The sequence below is a fragment of the Sceloporus undulatus genome, chromosome 1, assembly GCF_019175285.1.
Source record: "Sceloporus undulatus isolate JIND9_A2432 ecotype Alabama chromosome 1, SceUnd_v1.1, whole genome shotgun sequence".
NCBI classification, from domain to species: domain Eukaryota; kingdom Metazoa; phylum Chordata; class Lepidosauria; order Squamata; family Phrynosomatidae; genus Sceloporus; species Sceloporus undulatus.
Genome location: NC_056522.1, coordinates 264,251,698 through 264,268,332, shown reverse-complemented (window position 1 = coordinate 264,268,332; position 16,635 = coordinate 264,251,698). Strand labels below are relative to the sequence as shown.

At 42.3% G+C, this 16,635-nt stretch overlaps 2 protein-coding genes across 2 annotated transcripts in view; one reads left to right on the top strand and one right to left on the bottom strand.

Moving 5' to 3' along the window:
* Window positions 1-16,635, top strand: part of SLC25A22 (solute carrier family 25 member 22) — a 723,963-nt gene that overhangs the window by 444,324 nt on the left and 263,004 nt on the right. The gene's annotated exons all lie outside the window — the stretch shown is intronic.
* The window catches only part of CRACR2B (calcium release activated channel regulator 2B), a 76,230-nt gene that overhangs the window by 43,768 nt on the left and 15,827 nt on the right, over window positions 1-16,635 (bottom strand). The window contains 4 exon segments of the mRNA XM_042466420.1: window positions 726-872; window positions 2,448-2,607; window positions 5,168-5,279; window positions 6,838-7,086. Of these exon segments, the coding sequence (XP_042322354.1) occupies window positions 726-872; window positions 2,448-2,607; window positions 5,168-5,279; window positions 6,838-7,044 (626 nt within the window). The 5' untranslated portion in view covers window positions 7,045-7,086.

The window sequence follows — 16,635 nt, the reverse complement described above, 5'->3', positions numbered from 1 at the left end:
CTACAAATTTGGAGATCAAACTTCAAATCCTCACATGAGCATTAAAAAAAACCCACTGGATTACCTTGAGCGAGTCACATGCTCTCAGCCTCAGAGGATGGCAATGGCAAAACCTCTCTGAAGAAACTTGCCAAGAAAACCCTATGATAGCTTCCCTTAGGATTGCCATAAGCCAAAAATGACTTGAAGGCACAGAACAGCAAGTGTGAGATGTGTTGTAATGCTCTTCACAAACTTCTTCTGTGAAGCAGTCAAGAGAGAAAAGTTCCAGAGATCTCTCTTGATCTCCATCTCTATCTTTCTCTGCATCTTCCACAGTAGTTGGGAGTCTGTTTACCACCCATACTGACAATATTTTTTCAAGCTGTGGAGTGAGTAAAAAGGCAACTAGTATCTCTGCTTTTGAGCCTCTGGTTCTGGAGTTACTAACTGGGATCTGGTTGTTAGAAAGGATACCCTGAACCACCACTTCCATCTTGGGAGTGAAAAGGCAATTTTCAAATGTGGACAAAGTGGATCCTGGAATTGCTCCAGGGCTCCAACCACCTTAACCTGACCTTGGTAATAAGCAAAAAGTTCAGCTAGCAACAACACAGAGACAAGATTTTCTGAAAAATATTTTGGTCTACTGCTTCAGGCAACCGTCTTTACCCTACCCTGGTGACCTGAGCTCTTCTGCATTCTTTCTACTACAAAGTAACACCTGCAACCTGATCATGTCCTACCGTTTTAATGCCAGCTCCACAGACTCCTTTTCCTGTTGTACATCCCTGAGGTATGAGGAAATGCGGAAGAGAAATTCTTCAAAACTGGCCAAGAGCTCTGGTTGTTCTTTCCGGAGTCGAGTCCAAAGCTCCTGGATCTCACACTGACTGGAACAAAGACAAGCAGAAGAGTTTTGTGCTTCTCAGAAATGGAATCTAAAGGCTTAATGTGCTCTATAACTGTTAGTTCTTATCAGTAGTCTTCCTAGCCCCCACTCATCCACCCCCTGAGGGAAACAAAAGCAAAAAGAGGTGATATGTCTAGTCCAAGACCTTGAAGAACACAACGTGCTGCTTTAAAGTCGAGGTTCACAATAGGAGGGGACTCTTGCAAAGTTTCTATCTTTCGTGTTGCTGCTTGATTTTTACCGAATTAGTAACCCAGATGCCTTCTCTTTCGTGCCCAAACCACCACCAGTCTTGTTTGAATCTACACATAGAATCACTAATTTGTTTGGGGGATGAAGAATGTCATGGGCTGACAAACAGCTAGCTCAGAGGTGGAAAAACTGTTGGCCTCTAAATGTTTTGGACTGCAATTCCCATTGTCTCTTATCATTGACCATAGTGCCAAGCTGAAGTTCAAAACATCCAGAGCAACAGATGTGGGACAGACTCTGGAAATATCATTCAAAAATTTAACCAAGAGGCCATAATACAAAATGCTCTAGCAATGCTTTTGAACATTAGGTCCCTAAAGATAGTTACAATGAGTACCACTGTCCTTGAAGAAGCTCTGTGCATTGGTGGTTCTTGGGTCCAAGAACTGGGTAAGCAACCTGTCCTGGATGAGACTGTACTCCTTCTGAGAGAAAAGGTGCATAACATGGGACTGTTCTCAGATCCATCTTTGCCACTGGAATCCCAAGTGGACTCTGATGCTCAGAGTGCTTGAGGCCACCCTTTATTTGTTCCTCAGCTACAGCTCTTCCTGGACAGGGACATCTTAGCCACAGTAGTCCATGCACTGGTAATGTCCCAAGTAGACTACAACAATGCAATATATGGTGAGTTGCCATTGAAGATTCTTCAGAAGCTGCAGCTAGTGCAAAATGCAACAGCTGAACTGCTAACTGGAATGCTACACAAAACCATACAACAGTTGTTTTAAATAAACTGCACTGGCTATCAACATACTTCAAAGTGCAGCTGATTATTTCAAATCCCTAAATGTCTGGGACCTTGATATTTGAAGGAATCTCTCTCTCTGCACACACCTGCCAAGCTGTAAGAGATGTTGGATGGGCCTGCCTCTGTGTCCCGTCAGTTGGAGAAGTAAAGTAGGAAGACATGGGTGAGGGCTTTCTCTTCTGTGGCACTTTACACACACACACACCAACATTGTGAAATATTCCTTCCTTTAAGGCCTAACTGGCATTGATGCTGCTGTCATTCCAGCACCAAGTAAACACACAACTTTTTCCCCCCTAAAGTCACCAGGGTTTTATTGATTTTCTAAAAATCCACACATGTACATGGTATTAAACTGTTTTAAGTTATTTTTGTCTTCTTTTGACTTGCTAAAATATTTACTATGTCTTTAGCCTGCTTAAATTATTTACACTATTAGAAACCCATTTTATTAAACTCTGCCTTGATATTTTTAAATATAGGTCAGGATATAAACATTTTGATAAGGTAAGTTAAGAGGAAAGAAGAACAGACTAGAAAGTTCCAACTTACTCTTCAAAGACCTGAGATGCTTCAAGTTGCTCCAGAAAGGAGAAAAATCTTTTTTCCTCCTCATCAGTCTGGTCCAAGTCATCTGACCAACCAGATTCAAATGTCTCCTCATGCCTGGTGATTTCAGAGCTTTGGTACTGCTCAATTCCAATGAACTTCCCTGTGAGGGTGAGAGAAATAATTGAGTACAAGATTAGATTGCAGCAGAGATGGGATAGAAATAAGATAATTTCTTGCTCTGCTCCAGGCTCCTTTGTGGCTATGGCTAAATAAAAGGAGTGATGCTAGCACTGAAGGTTGCTTAGAAGCCAGCTGCATCTTCTCATATGGAACCAAAGCTCTCTAATTCCCAGATGTGGTGTGTATCAGTGTTAAAATACCTGAGGCGGGGTGGGGGGGGTGGGAGGTGTGGGTGGAGTAGAAGGATCTTATTGAAATTTCTAACCAGCATCTCCAATTATCTCTTCCAGTTTTAGTTAACCCATGCCCATTGCCGGAGGCCTCCTTGAGTCTTCAAGGTTTTACAGTGAAATCTGAGTGGAACAGGGTTAATTCTTTTGCCCACAATCCCAAACAGACACTGTGGATCAGAGATACTTCCTCGACTGACTGGATGCTGTCTCATACTGTATGATTGGTGAAGGGTCTGGAAACCATGCCTTAGGAGGTAAGGTTTAGGGAACTGGTTACATTCAGCCGGAAGAAGAGATGGTTAAGAGGTGATATGATAGCCCTATATAAATATTTGAAGGGATGTCATATTGAGGATGCAGCAAGCTTCTTTTCTGCTGCTCCAAGGAATAGGACACGCAACAATGGATGCAAGCTGCAGGAAAAAAGATACCACTTCAACATTAGCAGGAACTTCCTGACAGTAAGAGCTGTTTGACAATGGAACCCACTCCCTCAGAGAGAGGTGGAGTCTCCTTTATTATTATTATTATTAACCTTTATTTATAAAGCGCTGTAAGTTTACACAGCGCTGTACATCAATTTTTTAGTCAGACGGTTCCCTGCCTTTGAAGGTCTTTAAACAGAGGCTGAATGGCGATCTGTTGGGGGTGCTTTCATTGTGATTTCCTGCATGGCAGGGTGTTGGGCTGGATAGCCCTCATGGTCTCTTCCAGCTCTATGGTTCTATGATTACAGGGCTCAGGCAACTGTCCTTAGTAGCTCAGAAGCCATTTTTTCAAAATAAATAAATAAATACCTCGCCCCAACTCTTGAATTTGTTTGCATGTCCTCCTCGTGTTAAAAGACAAAACTTTTAACAATTTTTATTGTACCTATTTTGCTATGTTAATTGCTATGCATTTTTCATTATTATTTTTATTGTTGTTATGAATTACTATGTTTTTTGCTATTTATTGTTATTGTGATTTGTTATGTTATTTTTATAGTAACTATCATTTGCTATGTATTTTCTTTACTGTTGTAACTTGCCTGGATTCTTCATGATTGGGCGGGCTAGAAATAAATTGCTATTATTATTATTATTATTATTATTATTAAAACACAGGCCTGAGTCCCCTTGTCCCTTCTCTTCCCAATCAGTGTAATCTGACAAGATGTCTTCCTCATTTGTAATCAGTTTGCCATGTGGACATTAAGTGAAAGAAAAAACCTTGATTTTTTAAAAAACAGGATTTTTTAAAAAAATCCTTTCATCTTTGGCTTATTCCCTTAAGGGTCTTACAAGTTAACCACTTGGCAGAGTTATATATTGTCTTTCCTGGCTCCTTGTCATGTCACTGGGTCAAGTCCCTAGTCTTAGAACACTAAGACATTCACAGTTTGTACAAAACACTGCATTGTTCCAGTTCAAATAAGAACTTCTCATTACTTTCTTGCCCAATTGCCTTATTCTGATAGCTTTGATCAGCTCTCTTCCCATCAGATTTGTGAAACTGTTGACTTAAGCTGTTTTCTTAAGAAAAAGGAACTTGGCTTCTTTTACACAGCACAAGGCCACAGAAATACTTGAGTCTCCAAGGTTTTACAGGAAGGCTATCCTCTCCTCCATGCAGTTCATAGTTGACAAAACAATGTTGACTATAGCTTGCCCTCTTTGTTATAGCTACAGGGTCTGCCTGGGTATTGCAAAACTGGATGCCTTAGTCTTAGAAGATGCCCTTCTTGGCAGAGTAACATCACTGCATAAAATAATCCCATCTCAACTACTCACTGGCAAGAGGTAGGCACATTCACCAAACATGCTCTGCAAACATGAAATCTGGTGGGTTTACATAGGAATTCACCTTGCTCAGAACTATCATTGTGAAGAGGACTCAAAAATGTGGGGCAAAGACAGAAGTGTTTACTTTGTATCAAGCAAAAACAACAACCTCCCAACAACAAAAATTTGCCAACTCAAATATTTGGTATCCATCTTCACTCCTACTGAGCAGATACATGAATTATGCACACTTTCAGTACTGTGACTGCCTAAGGTGGGTTGAATGTCACCCTAGGATGGAAACGCTTCTATTCTGTATGCTTTTTGCCTGCATTAGGGATGGAGACCATGAGATCCTCTGGATACTACTGGATTGCAATTCCCTACATTGCTTCACTTTGGCTAGCACTGGCTGGGGTTGATGGAACTTGCAACTGAATAACTTATGTTTTCTATCCCTGGTCTGAATAAATAAGGTGATAGTTTACAACATCACTGTTTGAAATATTCTTATTGATCACCAGAACTCTCTTATGTCTCTTACCTAGTCCCATGCTGAATTCAACTGGGGTGAGATAACCATTATTATCTTGCTCTAGGCTATCAAAAACAGCCTCTAGCTGTTCAGTGGTGAGGGGCAGTTCACTCTGTAGCCGCTGTGGGGGGAAAAAGGAAAAAAAAGGAAAGGAAGTTCAAATCTAGGATTTTTGGTTCATGCTTAAATGACCAGGTCATGAAAAACTTTGCTTATCCCATTTTCCCAGCTTCCTCCACTTTTATAAATATTGTCAATTGGGAATCTGCTGGGAACAGTTCAATAGTTCAAACTGGAAAATCCAACAAACCTGCATAGTGCCTGTCAAATGAGCCCAAACAGAAATATGGTAGGAAGGAAGGAAGAAATCCTTGTCAGATAAGGATGGCCACAGCAGTAATTTTTTTTTGTTTGTTTGTTTTCTTTTAAAAGCAAAAGTGAACACCTCCGCCTACCAATTTCTATTATTAGCATTTAGCATGGTTGAATTAATCCTTAAATGACTTTAATGGTACATAACTAATGGGAAACTGAAAGAAGCCAATTTGCAAGTGTCAAGCTATTTGTTCTGCCATAACAGAGTACTGTCCCCTGGTTGCAACACCGCTCAAGCTGGCCACAAGTCAAACAGCCTCCTTTTAACTGGTTTTAATTCTGTGCCTTTCACTATCACCTGACATGCAAACATTATGCAGCTGAAGGCACAAAGATAATAGAGTATCTCCACAACATACCTTTTCTTGCCTTATTTCTACATGATTGTTACATACAACATGGTACCTGCATACCATATCAGAAAGGAGGGGTATTCTTCTGAGTTGCAAGTATATATACAGATATGGTTGGGGCAGGAGACTTAGAATCAGAAAGGCCAGGGAGAAATGAAATGTACAACATAAAGACAGTGTCAATTATGTTACCAACAGTAGCCATAGACAAAATAGTTGTTGCTGCTAACATGAATGTTATGGCATTGGGCAAGTCAGTTAATGTACACAGGGGGATTTAAATGAAACTTTTGTCTCAGTTTAGGCTACATGAAATACACCTGAACCTCCTGATGAATTGCAGTTCAATCGTTTAAAGTTCTAGTCCCCTTGAGACCAGAATCTTTTCCTTTTTTCCAGAATGACCACTTTAAAGTCACTTAAGAAAGCATTTTGGGAGGCTAATGGTTTTAAAATACTGGCATTTCTAACATCAGATATGTTTCCATTTGTTTTCTGCATAGGGTCAGGAATTTCATGACTATGATGTAGGCTGCAGATCACAAAGGCTCATGCCATAACAAACCTGTTAAGTCTTTAAAATGTCACAGAACCCCTTTGTTGTTTTTCAGATTTAGTCAAGGCAGAAGCTTATGGATATTATGCTTATGCTTTACAAGGAAGTTGTTGGAGCAAAGTTTTATGGTGGGGTCTCAAGTGTGATGCTAAGGAGGTTTTTAGTACTGTTTAAGTCAGCCAAGAATGAGAGTTATGAAGAAGAAACAAGGACAACTCCACAGCTGGGGAAAGGAAATGTGTGTAGCATAAATGATCATCCTTTATTCAAGTACTTTATGAATCAGGTGTAGCTCACACACTGAACACTCAGAATAGAGCTTATGGATATATAGCTAAAGAAAACTAGAGTTTTGCCTCTGAAGGGAAGGAGGCAGAAGCAGCTCCACCACTTACTTGCATGTCAGCTTTGGTAATGAAGCCCTTCTCCTCTTTGTCACAGAGCCGGAAGAGCTCCCTGGCCTTCTCCAGCATCTCCACATGCAGGTCTTCCATATTGTTCAAGAACACAGGAGGTGATGAGGGACCAGAGATGGTTCCATCCTCTTCCTTGTCTTCTTGAGTGGCTGCTTCAAAGAGTTCATTTTGCTTAGGTCTTTCCATTGCTTCACAACTTTTTCCTCAGTGGGGCTGGAATGCATCTAGCTGCAAAGATACAGTGTTTTGAAAAAAGAAAAAATGAAGTGAATTACTTGTCCCCTCAAAATCCTGAATGAAAGACTCCACTAATCCCTACTGGACCATTAAACAAAGTACTGGAAACTCCCCGTTTCTATCATTGAAAGGGAAAAAAAGGTCAGAAAAAGAACTTAGAACAAAAGATGGGAATCATGTGCCCACCTCCGTGCCTTTGTTGCCCCACACCTGGACTCTCCTCTGCCCCACCACCATTTTTTGGCCAAGAGAGAGAGAATTGCTATTCCCCCACAGCAGCAAGTCTTCTTCTTCTTCTTCTAACCTTCTTTTAATAGCAAAAAAGCAGCGGGTGACTTCTGGCCATTTTTTTTGTTTTGTTTTGTTTTGTTTTCAGTTATGTTTTTAGAATAGGTGGGAGCAGCTAGTGGGAAATCAGTCCCTGGATCCCCAGATTCTGCCCACCCCTGGCAATGAGATAAATTTGCAGTTTCTTCAAACAGCCATCATTTCATAAGAAAGCAGAGATGACTGCACTCCTCAAACAAAAGAAATGAGTGCCTTTGGCCCTTAAGGGTAGAGGCCTTTCCCCATTTCTCTCCTTACACACATGGACCAGTAGTTATGATTGTTCAATACTTTTGTGAAACCCAGTTCTATAATAATAACTTCATGTTGCCAATGGAAAAAGATCCATTGTTGTTAAGACAAAACAAACACAAAATCAAATGGGATAGGGGTGAGCCATGTACTGCCTCAATACACTAGACTTCAATTGTTAGGCTTAAGGCACCATTTGTTCAGATTCCAGAAAACTTGAGTTCAGTTCCTGAAGCATTTGCCAGTTCTAGATCCTAATATGACTTGTTGGAAGCTATATTATTATTATTATTATTATTATTATTATTATTATTAGCAATAGCAAGTGCATTTCTATACCACTTATCAGTGCATTGAAGCACTCCCTAAGTGGTTTATTATTAGTGTTGTTATTATTATGCTTTATTTATATAGCACTATAGATTTACACAGTGCTGTACATACAAACAATAAAATAGATAAAGTAAACCTGCCCATGGCATACAATCTAAGAAATAATAGCATAATACATAACAATACAGGAAAGGGTTCAATATAGCAAAGCAGGCAACAAATTAAAAATGTCAAATGACAAATGACAAATAATAATCACGCAATGCCTGGGAACGTTTCTCTAAACAGGATGGTCTTCAACTCAGTTTTGAAACTGGTTAAATAAGTGATGAGCCACGTTCGTGGGGGAAGGAGATTCCAGGAGTGAAGGGCAGCAAGTGAAAAGGAATGAATCTGGGACAGGGCAGTGAAAATCCTAGGCTGAGACAGTAGACCCTGATTACCAGAACGGAAGGCACAAGTGGGAAGGTGAGGAGAAAGAAGGTTAGATAAATACGGAGGGACCAGCCATGCAGAGCTTTAAAAGTCAAGAACAGGAGTATTTCTTTCCATAAAGCAATCAGGGCACAGCAATATACATCATGAATGAATGAATGAATGAGACTTTATTTATATACCGCCGTTCCTTCGATCACGGCGGTTTACAACACAGTAAAATACAAATTGTAACAACAACAATCCCCCCATATTAAAACAGTACAATACATCATTAAAAACCATCATTCATAATATTTAAAACCATAGAATTATGGAGTTAGAAGAGACTGCAAGGGCCATCCAGTCCAACCCCCTGCCATGCAGGAAATCTATATCAAAGCATCCCCAACAGATGGCTATCCAGCCTCTGCTTAAAGACCTCCAAGGAAGGAGACACCACTACACTCTAAGGAAGTGTGTTCCACTGTTGAACAGCCCTTACTGTCAAGAAGTTCCTCCTAATGTTGAGGTGGAATCTCTTTTCCTGGAGCTTGCATCCATTACTCCAGGTCCTAGTCTTTGGAGCAGCAAAAAACAAGTTAGCTCCCTCCTCAATATGACTTCCCTTCAAGTATTTAATCATATCACCCCTTAACCTTCTCTTCTCCAGGCTAAATATCCCCAGCTCCCTAAGTCGTTCCTCATAGGACATGGTTTCCAGACCCTTCACCACTTTAGTAGCACTCCTTTGGATATGTCCCAGTTTTGCAATGTCCTTTTTGAATTGTGGTGGAACTGGACACAATATTCCAGGTGGGGCCTGACTAGAGCAGAATAGAATGGCACTAGTACTTCCCTTGATCTAGACCAGGGTTAGGCAACCTGCGGCCCGCGGGCCGGATGCGGCCCGGCGAGGCCTTGGGACCGGCCCCAGCCCGGTTCTGCCTCCGATTGCCGCCGGGGCCTTTGGGGAGCAATTGTCTATAGAAGCCTCAGAAACATGCATTTATATTAACATTTTTTAAAAAATCAGCAAATTTTTTCGCGTGTCCTCCATTTTTTTAAAAAAGTGTCTTTCATTTGAAAATTTTGTCCTACATTTGTCCTGGTTTATTTATATATTTAATTTATAACAAAAATATTTACTTATTTATTTTTTTGCTTCAGCCCCCCAGTTGTCTGAGGGACAGCAACCCGGCCCTCAGCTCAAAAAGATTGCCTACCCCTGATCTAGACACCATACGTCTATTGATGCAGCCTAAAATCGCATTGGCCTTGTTTAGGGTTGCCATAATTCTGGACCTCCAAACTGGGACAAATGTAGGACAAAAGTAGGACAAAATTTTCAAATGTAGGACACATTTTAAAAAAAAAGGAGGACACGCAAAAAATTGATGATTTTTTTAAAAAAACTGTTAAATAAAATGCATGTTTCTTAGGTGCATGATCAAAATGGAGGACATTTGGGCATTGTTCCTAGCAGATGGCGAAACAGACTTCCCTTCTGGCCAACCTTCCTTCCCCATTCCAAACAGCACACTTTGGGCATTGAAGAGGAGGAAGAGTGGAAAATGTAGAGGAGAGGAAGAGGAGAAGAAGAAGAGGAGGAGGAAGAAGAGGGAAGGGAGAAGAGGGAAAGACGAGGAGAAAAGGAATAGAGGAAGAGAAGAAGAAGGGGAGGAAAGAGGAAGAGGGAGGAGGAGGCGGAGGAGGAGGAGAGAGAGAAAGAGAGGAGGAAAACGGAAGAAGGGAGGAAGAGGAGGAGAAAGAAGAAGGGGAAGAGGGGAGGAAGAAAAGGAGGAGGAGAGGGCAGAAGAAAGAGAGAGGAGGAGAAAGGGGAAAGGCTCTTTCCTCGCCTGGCTGCCTCCGTCGCCAAGGAGGAAGCCAGGCAAGGGAAGGGCCTCGCTGAAGCCAAGCCCCAAACCCCTGCCTGGCTGCCTCCATCGCCGTTTCCCCCACCCCCGGGATTCTCCCCCCCGAGACGGATGCAGCCAGCAGAGATTTGGGGACTAGGCTTCGCCGTCCTCCGAAGCCCCCAGCCAAGCCTGGAGGACTCCGTGATCGCGGAGGAGCCCCTGGCATGGCTGGGGCTGGAAGGCAGCCGTCCTCCAGCCCCAGCCAAGCCTGGAGACTCCGCATCACGGAGGAGCTCCCTGGGCATGGCTGGGGCTTGGAAGGCAGCCGTCCTCCAACGCCCCAGCCAAGTCTGGACGGACTCTGCGATGTGGGAAGAGCCCCCAGGGATGGCTGGGGCTTGGAAGGCAGCCATCCTCCAAGCCCCAGCCAAGCCTGGAGGACTCCGCGATCGCGGAGGAGCCCCCAGGGCATGGGTGGGGCTTGGAAGGCAGCCGTCCTCCAAGCCCCAGCCAAGCCTGCAGGAATCGCTGGGGGGGGGGGGAGTCCGGGGGCGGGCCAACCGGGGCGGGACCATGCGGGACCCCCCCCAATCGGGAAAGTCCCGCCCCCAGGCAGGATATGGCAAGCTACCCTGTTAGCTGCCGCATCGCACTGTTGACTCATGTTCAACTTGTGGTCTACTTGGGACTCCCCAAATCCCTTTCACACTGTAGTTTCGTTCAGCCAGGTGTCACCCATCCTATCTGTTCATTTCATTTTTTCTGCCCTAAGTGCAGTACCTTACATTCTTCGTCGGTTGAAATTCATTTTATTAGCTTTGGCCAGCTTCTAATATATTTAAGGTCATTTTGAATTTTGATCCTGTGTCCTCTGGAATTTTAGCTTTCTCCTAATTTGGTGTCATCTGCAAATTTGATAGGTATGCCCTCAGTTCTGTCATCCAAGTCATTGATAAAGATATTGAATAGCACTGGGCCCAGAACAGAGCCCTGTGGGACCCCACTGGTCACTTCTTTCCAGGATGAAGGCCACGGAACACTTAATCAGGGATAAGAACCACTGAATTCAATGAAATATACTGCTGAGTAGATTGGCAAAAGATTATGTTACACTTTAAGGCTAGTGGCATATTGTGTAGCCGCCCCCACCCCACCCCCCATGGAACTGTAATTTCCAGCAGCTCTAACCAGCATAAATAATGGTGAAAGGGGCTGGGACTTGCAGTTTTACAACTTCTGGAGGACTACATAATTCCTGTCTTCGCTTTAGGTAACTACATACATGCATACTTTGCCAAATTTTATTTTGCAAGATTCTATAAGGAAATTGTCAACATAAAACTTTGTCCATGAATCTTTCATGTCATTTACATACTGGAAGACAAAGGTTGGTATTCAGCATTCTTGCCAACAGAACCTGGCTTCAGTTGCTAAGTAACAACACAAAGCTAGAAATATTTTTGATTGAAATAGCTAAAGCTAATGTCAGAAAATGTTGGTGGAGACCAGGGATAGTTCCTCATCCTTTGGAAGAGATAACCTCTCTGAAAAAGTCTTGCATGAGCTAGAGTACAGATACATACTCTTCGCCACTCCTGAAGGGCTGAAATCTTAATCTTTTGTAGAAAAACACATTAATATGTATGTAATAATCCCCTAAACTTGTTTATCTTTATGTCTAAGAATGTTAGATCATAAATTGCGTGTAGCAAAATTTCACGGCAGCCGAATGGGATCACACATCTCCCCCCCCCCTTTTTTTTTTTTTACAAAAGTGGAAGAGATTTTTCCATTTTACACACAAATGCCAATAGAGAGGGAAAGGAATATCATAATTCATGAAGAAGTGAAGCAGCAAGCAGAAACACATGCTATTCAAAAAGGTGCCAGTGGTAGAAATCAGAATATGACAGACTTATAAGTTTACCCACAATTGGGCAGAGGAATTACTGGGCCTTTTGTTCCTCTTTCAAGCCCATTAACTTTACTTCTAAAAATCCTTTTGAAAGAAAACAGGAAAGACCTGTGTGAAGCCTTAATAGTTATGCTCAACAGAAGAGGATTAGCACACAAGGTAGCAGGCTGTACTCATGCTGCCACAATTTTAGAGGTGAGCAGTCAGTGGAACAAGTCAGAGGTTTACCCTGGCAGTCTCCAAACAGCACTAAGATAGTCTTTTATACTGGGAGGAAGAATGACCAAGAAGAAGAGGAGGAGGAGGAGGAGGAGACACCCAAGACCTCTTGTACATATCACCCCATTGAGGTTATAAAGAGTCAATGGGGTGGCTATTTATGCAGTGCTCCCAATGTGTATTGTGCATTATCAAGTTCCATGAGCAGAAAAAGAGATAGCTGTTTTTGGCAGGCTAAATGTTGTTAACGGGGAAGACACAAAGATGAAAGGGACAATACAATCTTTAAAAAGGCTTTTATTAGGTTTAGTTTTAACTAGGGCTAGATACAGATGGGCAAAAAGCGCCATCCTGGGGCCAATTTAAGGGCTAGGGAGAGCAGAGCGTCCTCATGCTCCCGAGCTCTACCTTGCTCTCCTGGCGCCATTTTGGGACACACCCCTTTAGATGGCACCCGACTGATGATGTGCATTGTGCACTGTGTCCACAACGGACATTACCGCGCCAATCCAAGGCGCTAATGGCACCTTGGCAGTGACAGAAAAAGGAGCCCCATTTCGCAGCTTCTTTTTCTGAGCACATCGTTGCTGCGACATGCGGTCACCATAGCAACAATGTGGGGGATAAAGGGACAGCCTCTGTCTGCCCCTTTCCCTCCATCTGTCCAGCCCCTAGGTGACCAAAAATTACAGAGTCAAACCATGGAAAGTTTCAAGGAGATCTAAATCAAATTCAAATGTTCTTCAAATTCCGTTCCAGAATTACAAGGCGCCAACCTGCTCTCCTTTTCTCCTAAGCCTTCAAAACCTTTTTAAAAGTTTAAGTTAAGAAGAGTGTAAAGGTAGTACCCCAATGTTGCTCTAGGAGAAAGGGAAATATTTTCTGTTTCCCACTCCATAAACTAACCATCACAGTTAATCTGGTTTACAGAGAATTTCCCTGTCAAATGAAAACACTCACAATATCCATCCATTGTGAGTCACCACAAGCTGAACGAGCTGGGATGGGAGGAGATGGAAAACACTAACCCATTAAGGCCAATGTTCCCTGGGTGACTCAAAATCATGCTTCAAAGCCATGTTCAAAAGGATCATTTTAATCTTTTCCTGGCCTTTCTGCATGTAGAAGGAAGGTACAAGGCAAAGAAAGAGGGACAAAATCAGGTTGCAGAGAATACAATATTTCAATAGCTTTTCATAACCTTTCATAAAGATGGATTTCAAAAGGTCATTGACATGTTTGTTGAATTTAAAGCAGGAAGGTTAGGGATTCCAAACAACACATTCATGTACTCACTCACTCTTGCTGGGTCGGCTGCTCTCTCAACCTCACCTTTTCAGAGTATTATAAGGCTTTTGGAAGGATTAACCTTTTAACACAACTTCAGTAACAAAACACAGGCAGGTGTGCACAGGAGAGGCGTATATGCTACTTCCCATCCCAGAACTCCATTCCTTTTTAGGGATGACCTGATCACAAATGTTATCTTGAATATTTAGGCAAATCAGATTCCATCCAACTTGGATTTTGGCAAAGCAACAATGACAAAAATCACCTTCCTACCAAACTGTGCTCATGAATGGCAACCTAAGAAACTGGCTTTCAGAGAGGCAGACTGCTAGTCTACTTAGCTCGGCATGATATGCACTGATTGGCAGCATAGTTTCTGACCTGGAGCCCATTCGCATTACAGAATTATAGTATTCTGATTCCACTTTGATGCCATCCTGGGATTGGCAGTTGAGAGAATGGCATTTAGAATTTTGTGCTTCTGTTGTTTTTGTTTTTGTTGTTACTGTTGTTGTGTGCCTTCAAGTCATTTCTGCCTTAAGTAGACCCTAACGCTACCCTATCATGGGATTTAATTGCAAGATTTATTCAGCACGGGTATGCCTTTGCCTTCCCCTGAGGCTGAGAGCACACAACTTGCTCAAGGTCACCCAGTGAGTTTCATGGCTGACCTTTATAGAGTTGTAGCCTACATTCAAACCACTATACCTCTGGCCAAACAACAGATTCCATAGGATGAAGCCACAGCAGTTGAAGTGGAATTATAGCACTATAAATGTGTAATGAAATTGGGCCCCTGGAGTCTTTCCTATTTAGAAATGGTATGATTGAGCCCAGGGCCTTCGCATACAAGTATCTGCTCTGCTATATCATAACAAGAGGTGGGTAACTGCAGTAAGAATGGAGTCCAGTCTTTGTTTCACTGGCTTACTACACCCACAACACCCAATAACACCCACTTTTCACTGAAAATAGATTGAAAACAGCACCTGAAAGTGATCAGAAGTCTTCTAGTTGTGAATTCTGGGTATTTCAGGAGGAGAGGGGGGATCGTGACAGGAAAACTGACTGTCAGATTTTCACTCTTTGGGAGATGTGGGGGGGCAAACATGCTATGCAGGGCATTGAACAAAAGGGGTCAAACATCTAATGTGGCCTGCACTTTCACCACCCTATTCAGGGCTCTTCTAAAAAGGAAGAAAGTCCCCGGAACTACTGAGCCTTTCTAGTTCTTTTTTATTTGATTTTACCTGCATATTCCCAGGTCTACATCCAAACTCCTTCTTACAACATCCTGGGTTTCCCTCCCTCCATCCACCTCCCTTGTATTCTTCCTCCTCCATCTCCCCCACCCCCCACTATCACATGCCAGAGACGCATGCAACATTTCAGAACAGCACTTCCTCTGAGCCTTCTTCATTATTATAATGCAGGAGTTAAAGTCAAAAAAGTGTCAGTGTGTGTATGCATATACACCATTATATTAAGAATTTCACAGGACACAATATGGCAGCTGGCTGAAGCACCTGGGATGATGCAACGTCTGGCAAGGTTGCACTATGATGGAATGTCATTGTCACACTGCTTGGGGGACATGCCCAGGATGACACAACAGGCTGATGCAAGGGACAATTGCAGGCATCATGCCATGGACAGTGTGCATAAATATGGGCATGACCAGTGGATAGTGGAGGGTATTGAGTAGTGGGTTATTATTGAGTAGTGGTTGTTTGTCATTTATATAGTGCTGTATATACTTAGTAGTAAAGTTCTGTAAATAGAACTTGGTGACTCTGAGTATTTCTTTAGCATTTTGTGCAGTAGTAGGTGCTAACAGCACTGCAGAGCCCTGCAGAGATAGACAATGCGAGTGAGGAGTGCACAGCCAAAATGCTAAGGTGCTTTAACAATAGTAGAGTAGTTAAGCATTTGATTTATTTTGTTTTAATGCTGACATTCCTCTTTCCCCTCACTTCAGCCTCAGTGGATGGCAAGGGCAAACCTCCTCTGAAGAAATATTGCCAAGAAAACCCCATGATAGGTTCACCTTAGGGTCACCATAAGCCATTAATGACATAAAGGCACAAAACAACAACAGTGTTGAAAATTAATTACAACAGTATTTCTTCATACAGTATCCTATTGGCATGTCCTTCATTTTTAGCACTTCTCTCAATGCAAGAATGGAAAAAATCATAGTCTGCCCCAGCAAGCCAAGGGCAAGTTGTTCTGGGCACCTTAGCAACTAAGGAGAAGAAGGTTTTGTCAAAGAACCACGAAGCCCATCACCACAATGGAGTCCCTTGACAGGTTTCTTGACAGGTATATGGCACTGTTTAATGCTCTTTATTTCCTCAGCTCTATGGGTCTCCAAAACAGCCCTCAAAGATAATATTTACCTAGCAAAAGTAAACGTTGGCATACAAATACCAGGAGGAATACGCAATCAGGTAGGAGTGCCTAGAATGTTTGGGGATTTTGTTTCCTTATTCACAAGTAGTTGCTCCAATATTTTAACTGAAACCTTAATGGATTTTTTAAAAACCATTTTTAGAATAATTCAAGTGATTGGGGGCTTAACCAACAAAGCACTTGTATGCACAATCTCTAACAATCATGATATGAGTAAAAGCAAATGGAGAGACCTATGAGTGAAACATGAACTAATGATCTTGCCAAAGGCAGCATCACTAACAATTGTCAGTACAGTAACAGGTTCCAACAAATCAGGACCTTAAGAGATTGAGGAGTTGGATATAGTGCATATCCTGTATCAGTATGAAACATATGGAAGTTGAAGTGACATAAGCATGAAGGAAATTTGGGGAAATGTGAGCCACTGTGGAAAGGCAGCAAGAGTAGAGCTGAAAGGGTTAAGAAGAATGAAAATAAGGATATGTTGAAGTCATCCATAACTGAGCCATGGCAGGA